Raw genomic sequence first — 10,316 nt, forward strand, 5'->3', positions numbered from 1 at the left:
TATATCATTTGAAACTTCACTTGGTTTGAGGGTGATCGAACTCAAGGGCCAAGGCTATTCGATTCGTTTGGTTTGCATTTATTTCTTTCACAGTCAATTTCAATATTAATATATATATATATATATATATATATATATATATATATATATATATATATATTCTCAATTTGTGCCAAGTTATATCACGTATCCTTAAAATTGTGTATAAATTCAATTGTTATCCGTTTTTTGGGTAAACACATTGTTGTGTTTGTTGATCGTATGAATTAATATATCATTGCTCTGTTTTTTAATGTCTTAGTATTATTTGCTTTTTGTTGATGATTATTGTTTGTATGTTGTTTAGTTTAAATACGTTTTCGATGGGTTTTTGATGGTTAAAATGAGGTTTTGATTCCATGTTTCACTGCTGCATTAAGAGATGATTGTTTAAGGCTTCACAGTTACTATTTTGATGACAAAGAATTAATTTAACATAATTAAGTAAATCGATTGGAATTCTCGCTGCTTTGAATACGGGGGTTTGTACATTAGGATGAAAAATTGAACTTATCATATTAATTATTTTACTTTACTTGATTGGGCCGTTAGGAGCATGTTTAGGCCGACCACACTTGAGTAAGCAAATTTTAGGTCTTTCCTTTATTATATTCGAGGTGAGAGGTTGTCCCTTAGTTATTATTTTATCTAGGGAATGCCCCGTAGTACATGTATTTGGAGGACGTGGTGAGCGTCGTGGAGGAAGCATAGCGTAGGTTAGTTTAGGATTTTTCTTTCCTTTTTTTTTTTCTTTTATTAGGCGAGGACAACCTTAAACCTCTTTGTATTTATTTTCTTTTGTGTGTTTACCTTAATTAGAGTACTCTTTAAAGCTAACTTGATCACGTACGCAACCGTACTAGTTACGGGACTTGGGGAATGCCTAACACTTTCTCCCGGAGTCAAATGAACCCCTTACTTGGAATCTATGGTGCAAACTAGTTTTGGAATCTAAATGTGTTTTAAGAGGAAAAATTATTTTCTTAAAACGGTGACTTGGCACACCGAAATCAAATGTCAAGTGGCGACTCTGAAAAAATCAACACAATGTTTTATCACTTTCGATTTGAAAACCCTTTTGAACTTGAAAATCACTATGTATCTTTTAAAGAGGTAGTAAGGTAAAAAAAAAAAAAAAAAAAAAAAGGGTGTGACTTTTAGAGGACCAAATCAACGTTGGTCAGGTAGTGGTGCATAAATTATGGATCCGCCTATGCTCAAGCTATTGATATTTTAGTTAACCGTCGATGGACTTGGTCTGATAGTTGAAGAAGAAAGTGAATATATTTTTAACAATGATGGACTCTTTTCTATTGAGATAAAAGGGAATAACTTCATCTTCATCCACTTCAAATGAAGTTAATCTATTAATGAGCTAATGAGTTCGGGCACATGAGAATTTGGCTGATAGAGTTTTGCAAAGCAAAATTAATCCATGAACAAATCCAATTTTTAACGTTATAGGAGCTATATCGCAGTTGGACGCACAAGACAAAACACATCAGTCATAAAAATAATTGGGCAACAGAGGTACCTTTCGTTGAGATGCTGTTTTTTATTTTATTTTTGCGCAAGCATAGGTTTAGAGTCTTATTTTTTTGATAATAGATGCAGTACATAATAATTTTCATACACACTTAATAGTAATGAGAAGACTGTTTAGGCGCCGAAGTACTTGGGACCTCTTAATATAATGGAGTGATAGGCTCAAAAAGTATTTTGGAGATACTATTTTTAACTTCGCCATTTTGAATTCCATGCCCATCTCCATGCAAATACATGCAATGTGCTGTTCTTGCGATATTCTTTGTAATTTCGACGAATGTATCAGAAAATAACGAGTTTTCCCTTTGAGTTGTGTTCATCCGTTCCCATGTCTCCTTAATACAGAAACGTATGTGTTCTCTCGCCTCTTCTTCGGAAGTACCCTTTTCGTTCATGTAACACTGAATTGACTTAGGAACATCACCCCTCTTCAATTCATCCTGAATTAATTATAAGAATAAATAAATAAATAAATGAGACACAGATATTGTTTATAATTATAAATCAAGAGTCGTATAAATTAATTTTATATGAGAGAATAAAGGTTAAAAAGCATACCGATGATGTCGCTAAATCATCAGCAAGACGAAAAATTGTAGCAGAGCAGCGAATTAAGTCAGGATATTTGCTTAATGATTCCAATGCCTCTTTGGGAACTGGATTTGTGACGAGGAAAAATGCATGAACTAATACCATGGGAACTGCAATTGAGATCCATGCGTTGTCCATGTATTCTTCCAGAGTTGGCACATATCCACTGTAATACCATCTTGCTTCTCGTATGAAAGATTTGCACAAATCTACCCACTAATAACATGTCTCAAATAATTAGTAGTGCAAATAAATTGATTGTTTTTTAAATTTGTAGTATTTCTTTTTTTGTTGTTGTTTTGGGGGTGGGGTGGGGATATTGCAAAGGCTGAGACAGATATCGCATGGGTTTAATAGGTTAGAGCATAGCTATATATGTGAAATTTCGGTAAATTTTCAATGTATATTAAATTTTGAACCCGTAATTTCAAAAATACAATTGATTTTTATGATGAAAAGCTTAAAAGTTAAACACATCAAATTTAAATATTGGAAACGCCTCAGGAGAGAATTAGAGGCGGTTTGGGAAGAGAGAACAATAGCTAGATGAAATTAACGGTACGTACTAAAAGAAGGAAAAATCTTAAGTAAAATGAATCATACAGATTTTGTAAGGTAGGGTAGGACGTCGATCCCTTGCTCTTTGAGAATCTCGTACGCCATTTCATTGGTAATATTGAAGAGTGCAAGGTAACATACTTTCATATAGTGTGGAAGTTGCTCTATCGCTTTTATCTCCCATCTGAATTTATATTATCATATATCAAATTAATTTTACGTGACAAACAGAAGAGAAAGGTGATTAACTAGAGATATATATAGCTGCCTTTCCCAAAAGTAACTAACCTTTCAATAGCATCAGTGAAGACTTCCAACTCATCAAGAGTGCCATAAACATCATAAATATCATCTATTATTCCAACAAAAGCAATGACTTTTGTCAACATTCTTCGGAAGTAGCTGTGATGAGGCTCAAATTCTATCCCCACTGCCCAAAATAAATTCTCCACCAGTCTATCCCTTGAAAATGACAACTTTTCTGCAAGACATGTGCTCTTCCACCACCTTTACATGAAGAAAAATTATAGGATAAAACCAAATCATCTTATTTAACTTTAATCCACTTAATTAAAATATATCTCACCTTGATAGAATTCTCAAATCTTGTTGGTGTACTGCTTGAACAATGTTGAAGTCCAACTTAGCAAGCTCGAGCAACAGAGGATTAGCATTTGACATAATCTCGTAAATGCTTATATACCACTGTGTCTCTAATCTTGGCATCATCCAATGCCTAGGCAGTTCCAAGGCATGTTGCGCTAATGCGACCATTCGATTGTCTTTATGATCACAATGATTGCCTAGATAATTCTTCAGATGTGCCGCTGTGAATCTTGTTGCATATTTCAAAGTGGTTTCAGTTTCTGTAGCGAGAAACGAAGCTTCATATAATTGTAACAAACCTATTGTGTCCTTACAAATATTTTCCTTGAGATTGTCATTTTCGTCCTTGAAGTCGTTGAATATGTCTAGAACACGAGAAAATATATATGATGGTCAAATCCTAGAAGGTTGACTTCATTAGATATTCTTTCAAACACATTGTATCTCCTAAATTATGTACACAAACAATTATTTTACATTCTTAAAGTAACTATTGCTTGTATGTATATATGTATGTCCCTACATTAACAATCAAACATGTAAAACAACTGTATGTGGCAACCTTCCACATTAACCAAAATTTGCTTTTAAGAAATACTGTTAACTAACCAATATCATAATGAAAGAAGATCAAAGATTGTCAAAAATTGTATTACTACGTACCTTGAGATATATGAAAATCATGTTCTCTGAAGAGTCTAAATTTCAAAGCTGTGGCATATAATGAATCTCCAGTGGCTGCATTTAGGTGTATGCTCCTAAAAAATTTCATGATTTCAATTTTTGTTAACATGCTAAAACTACTAGAATGCAGCTCCTCTTAACATGCTATTTTTATTATATCAATTTTCCTTCTCGTTTCACTTTTTTTTTTTCCCTTTGCTTTTTCCTTATTTTGGTCTTTTCTTTCTGTTTTATCTTTCTCCAGAAAATGATAATTTTCTCCAATCAATAAAGTAACTTTGTTAACTTTTCTTTGGTGTACTAAATGTAAAGCAGCAGAACAATGACAATGAAAAGGCACATGCTTTTGACAGAGGAAATACTGAAGAAAAATCCCAATTTGTGCTCTTATAGTGAACCTTCCCTAGATATCAGGCACGATTTATTAATATCAGTAATTCCCAAGCTTGGAAAAGAGGATGCTCTTATGGCCATATAGAGGAATGGGCACAGCCCAAGTCCACCAATACCCATTTAGTCTTTTGCACTAGAAGTGGCGTAGACATGCCCGGTGCGGATTTCCAGCTCATTAAGCTATTGGGTCTAAGCCCATCCGCTCAACGTCTAAATGATGTACCAACAAGGTTGCTTTGCCGGTGGCACCATCCTCAAAATAGCATGTTTAGCATGTTAAGAGGAGCTACATTCTCAATTTATTTGGGTGTAATTATTCTCATTAACCTACTCTATTTTGATTTTATCTTAATTCTAAATCTTGTAAGAAAATATTGCAGTAATGGAGTACCGCAAGTTCTGAGTAAACAATATATCAGAACATGAAAGAAGTAAGAAATTAGTTTGGCAAATACATTACCTTGAGAGATATGAAAACCATGTTCTCTCAAGAGTTTAAATTTCAGAGCTGTGGCATATAATGAATCTCCTGTAGCTGCATTTAGGTTTATGGTCCTCAAAATTTGCATGATTTCATGCTTGAAGTGGTAACTAATTCCAAGCTTTTGTAAATTATCAATCAGCTCCAACTTCTCTAACTCTTGTGATCCCTCAGCCATTATCAACTTCTTCATTTCCTCCTTCAGTTTGTTAAAACGCTTCATATACTTCTCTCCCTACGCAATACATTTACAATTGATGATCAGCTAACGTACGTAATCTTTTGAATGATATTACAATGAATTAATTATGCAGATTATTGAATAACATGAATATGTGCTAAAAAAATTATTTTACCGCATAATTATTGCGTATGGACTGAATATATTCAAAATCCCACATAGTAGGTTGGTAATTCCCTGAACGTCTAGTGGGATTTTGATCTGAAGATGAAATAGCAGAGTACTGATTAGTTGATGGTTCAGTTATCATGCCGCCTGCAGCTGCGGTAGAGAGACAACTGGTTTTTGGCTTTACTCGGCTAAAAGAGAAAATTAAAAAAGTAGATGACGGAGGTCTTTTGGAGGTGGCCATGTGTAGCATCCATACGTTGGTACATATTGCCATGTCCATTATATTTTGATTCACTTCAATGTGTGGAGAGAATATATTTTTAGCTTAATGTTATCTAAATATATAGATTCATCTTTATAACAGGGAAAAAACTTACACATGCTTTTTGTGTGTCTCTTTATTTTGACACAGCAAATAGATAGAACTAAAAATAATAGTAAGTAGACGAATTAGGTAGTCTATGTCTTTATAATTAGCATGGTACTATAAAAATAAACCTACCCTCTGACTTTTCTTTCCACAAGGAAATCATTTCCCAATCCAAAATATATGTCAAATCCCTCAAATATATTTGACCTCTCTTTATCTTTTGGAAATTTCAGGAACATTTAATTGGAGTGATATTTGTTCACTCAATTATACGAAATTTTCCAGTAAAGTCATCTTTCTTTCGTTTATAACAGAAAAATCACTTAACTGTATTTTTAGCGCTCAGAAGGTCACTCAATTAAATTTCTCAAACTTTTCATTGTCAAATACCTATTTTACCCTTTAAATTATTAACTTTTATCTTCTTCTTTTTTTTAACTTTTTTAATATTATAATTTTTGTCTCTCTTTAATCTACATTATGGACTTACCTATAGAATATTTTTTTTATTTGTATAATAAATAATAAAAAATTAATTTTCTAGAATATATAATATCAAAATAATAATATAATTGAGCATAATACTCAATAATATATAATGTATTAATATAAAATACCTTTATTTTAAATAGTTAGTTTTTATATTATGTGCATGGAACATCTATTTTAAAACTTTTATTTTCTTTCATTCTGAATTGTGTAAATAAATTTTTGAGATTTTGTTGTTAATATTAAAATTATTATTACGAACAAATTGTTCTAATCAATTTTTCTACTATGCTCAATATTTTATTATTCCAACATTATATATGCTTAAATACTATTTTTATTTATAAATTTATAAATAAAATTTATGTATTATATAGGTAAGTCCATAATATAAATTAAAAATAGAAAAAAATTATAATATTAAAAATTTAAAATAAAAATAAAAAGAAGAAAAACGTTGATAACTTAGAGGGTAAAATAGGTATTTGGCAATTATAAGTTTGAGAAATCGAGTTGAGTGACATTTTGAGTGTTATACGCATAGTTAAATGACTTTGCTATTACAAGCGAAAGAAAGATGATTTTAGTAGATAAATTTAGATAGTTGAGTGGCTATTTGAGTAATGAACTCAATTTCTTCTTAAGATTATATATATACACGTGTCGTTGTTTTCAACACAAATTGATGCATAATAATGCCAAACGAAGGAGTGAAACGGAGGGAGTACGAATAATTCGTGAAGGATATCTATTCGAAAATCTTGTCCCACAACAACTTGACGATAATTATGCTTCATACATATTAAATCGTACTATTTGCTGTCACGTTTTTCATAAGAAAATAGAAGCAGTTAGGGGTGTACATAGGTCGTCTTGGTTTAGATTTTTCAATTATCAAACCAAACAATGGTATCTGATTTTTAAATTTATAAACCAAACCAAACCAACAAAGTCGGATTTTTCAATTTCTATTTTTCGGGGGTTTTCGGATTTTTGAATTTTTTTCGGGTTTTCGGGTTTTTTCCGGTAAAGTCTTCATAGCATAAAATATGTAATTTGTGCTCCAAATATTTCTTAAGTCATAATTAAAATACAACTATATAATGTGTTTTTCAAGAAACTAACACAATAATATGAGATAAGTCATAGCATTATACTAAAATATTCAATAACAAAGATAAAATAACAAAATTACATAAAACAAATATTGCTAATTAATAAGTCATAATAAAAAGTAATATAATCTAAAAATACTATATAGGTCATGCTAAAATAAGTATAGCTAATAAGTACTAATTTTAATTACATAACTAAGCACTAAAGAAAAAGATAAACTAAGTTATTCATTTTCATTATAAACAATGTGAAACTAAAACAGTTATCCAATACTTTCGTCATTTCTAATATTGAATTGGATTCTTTTGTTAGCATTAGTATTGATTTGAACTTTGTTTGAGTTACTACATTTATGGGCTATAAAATTTATTTACCATTCAAGAATGTTAAGTCTAAACTTGAAATAATACGTTAAAAGATAAAACTGTAAAAAAGTTTAAGAAATATTTATAAATTACATTACAATAAATAGTTATATGTATAAAATATTTTTAAAAATTATATAAATGTACTATCGGGTTGGTTTGGTTTCAATTTGACTTTTTTAGTTAAAACCAAACCAAACCAATTATGGCCGAATTTTATTTTCCAATACCAAATCACATCGGGATTTTTTTCGGTTTAACTCGGATTATCGATTTGGTGCGGTTTATCGATTTTTTTTATATACCCCTAGAAGTAATTATCATCCTATAGTAGCTGCCCAAAATACTACTGTTGAGGCCGGCCAATCCATAGATATTTCTTGCACAAGATTTTCCAATTGGGAAACTTACACAAATGTCCCAAATAAGTCTCAACTTACCAACCTCTAGCCATTAGTCGTGGACTTACCAAAACTAGCCAAACACATATAAAAATTGAAAAATCAAATAAATAAGATTCTTTCTCTCAAAGAATCACATGCAAAAATTACCTTTCATAATTTAAGCGTGATTAGCAACATTAAATGCCAGACGGAAAGGAAATTTCATGGATGAGGTAGCAAATAAGGTGATGAAATACAAAAAAAAAAATACAATATTCCAAAAATCTAAGCAAAAATGGAACCTTTTCAATGGGTATACTTGAAATTCATTGAAAACATAGAGATAAGTCAATATACAAAATTTGAGGAAGATTGGTGGTGATTTGGACTGATTTTGTATCAAAATTCGTAATTAAATCGAGTTCAAAATATTCTTCTGCGACACATGTATCAAACATGTATCACGCATGTATCTCACATACATGTATACATGAATATACATGTGATACACAATTGATACAAATATGATACATATGTGATATACAAATGATACACACTGTGATACAAATATTATTTTTTTTCATGTTCAGTTTTTACTTCGAATTTTCAATTCAAACCACTTCAAAACTTTACCAAATCATCCCAAAAATGAGATTCAAGCTCCTTAAGATATACTCAATCTATTCTAATAATACACACTTAAAAGAAAGCAAATATTTGACATTTTTTTGCTACAAATAAATTTTAGAATGGAGCAAAAACATTTGATAACATTTGTCTTCCATTTTAAAAACTTAAAGTTTGAAAATGAAGGAAAGGACCCTAATCTTATGGTGGTTTATCCAATTTATTGGATTGCTAGCCAATCTAGCTTCATTGGTGCCACAGAAAACTAAAAGAGTTTGTCAACGCTTTATAATTTTAAAAGGTTTAAATTTAATAAGTGTCTCGAAAGCAAAATACACTATTTCTTTCTTTAATTCATATTTACACTACACTCAAATTAAAAGAATATAAAAAAAAAATTAAAAATAAGAAAAGACTGCTAAAAAGGCAAGGTCAATGTATCAAGAGGCGTTAGAAAGCACAGGAAGCCACTTGTGTAACTTTTACTTTTTTCTTCACTTCGATTTGTCCACTAAATATTTAATCTTTGTACTCTTAACTAGATCTATAAAAGTTTGCATTTTTGCCTCCAGTAGACTTAATAATTTGCCGGCTGCTAACACCAAATATTAGTAATACTCTATTTGGCTAATGTTAGTAATATTTGGTTAATATTAATAATATTTTATGAATTTGACCAATTTTTATAATTGATTACTTATAAATGGACATAGCTGGTAGTTTCCCTTTCCAATTTTCCTTATTCAACTCAAAGGTTTAGACTGATCAGAAAAGTCCAACTTCATTTACCAATTCACCCTCTAAATTGCAAATCTTGATGTCGAGTATTATTCTCGCTAGGACTAATCAATCACTAACTATTCTTTACAGTAAATTAAAAAACTAGCGAGACGTTTCTGTTAAGGAAAAAAGAGAGACTCGAGCTCGCATTGTAATTCCTTTTATATATACCATGGCCTAAAACATAGTTTAATAGTATCTCAATATAGAACAAGTGCGAAGTGGTGAATTAAGGGACATACTTCATATATTAGAATTGAAGGATTATTTCTCAATTTATTGTATCTTGTATCAAACTTCTTTTGTTAAAATACCCCGCAAAAACAAAAGTAGGGTGGAGAAAAAACCTAACACATAATGCCCTTCTCTTCCAAGCAAATTAAGTATTACCTATCGACACTAGTTTTGTGTTGGCTGCATGCAGCTTAATTTATTTGCCCGATTTAAAGTTACTTTACTTTATCTAATTATCTTCAATGGTCATCTATCTTTTTTTTTTTTTTTTTTGTCTTATGAATATCATTTTACTTTACCTAATTAGCTTTAATGGTTATATTCACGGAATTTTATATTTTCCAGTAATTTAATGACGTGATAAATTTATTTTAAGAAAAAATAGTTAAAACACTAATTAAGAACCTGGACCAAATTAGAATTCAACCTATTCCTAAACTGACCCAATACCTAACCCCACTTATTCCTTTTCATTCTGAAAAATGTTCAAGCACTCATAATGTTGTTCATTGTTGTCCGCACATTTCGTTCATTGACTTACAACCATTCATATCTTAGTACGATTTTTTTCCAAGTTTAACACTATTCATATTGATTGATAGCTCACAAACAAAACAAAAATATTAATGCCTAGGTATCTTGAGTTTTTTTTTAACCCCAGAAAAACCCGCTGCCGCTACAATCTCTGCCCTTCGGGTGAGCA

The 10,316-nt window shown here is 30.8% G+C and overlaps 1 protein-coding gene across 1 annotated transcript; it reads right to left on the reverse strand.

The window, feature by feature from the left end:
* Positions 1–1,574: 1,574 nt before the first annotated feature.
* On the reverse strand, positions 1,575–5,710 carry LOC107828918 ((R)-linalool synthase TPS5, chloroplastic). The gene is made up of 7 exons (XM_075248562.1): positions 5,254–5,710; positions 4,877–5,132; positions 3,320–3,704; positions 3,022–3,240; positions 2,779–2,917; positions 2,143–2,391; positions 1,575–2,024 (listed from the first exon to the last, which is right to left on the reverse strand). Exons 1-7 carry the CDS (start codon positions 5,527–5,529, stop codon positions 1,725–1,727), a joined length of 1,824 nt encoding a protein of 607 aa, XP_075104663.1. The 5' UTR covers positions 5,530–5,710; the 3' UTR covers positions 1,575–1,724.
* Positions 5,711–10,316: the final 4,606 nt, after the last annotated feature.

This window comes from Nicotiana tabacum, unplaced genomic scaffold (assembly GCF_000715075.1).
Source record: "Nicotiana tabacum cultivar K326 unplaced genomic scaffold, ASM71507v2 Un00001, whole genome shotgun sequence".
Classification (NCBI taxonomy): domain Eukaryota; kingdom Viridiplantae; phylum Streptophyta; class Magnoliopsida; order Solanales; family Solanaceae; genus Nicotiana; species Nicotiana tabacum.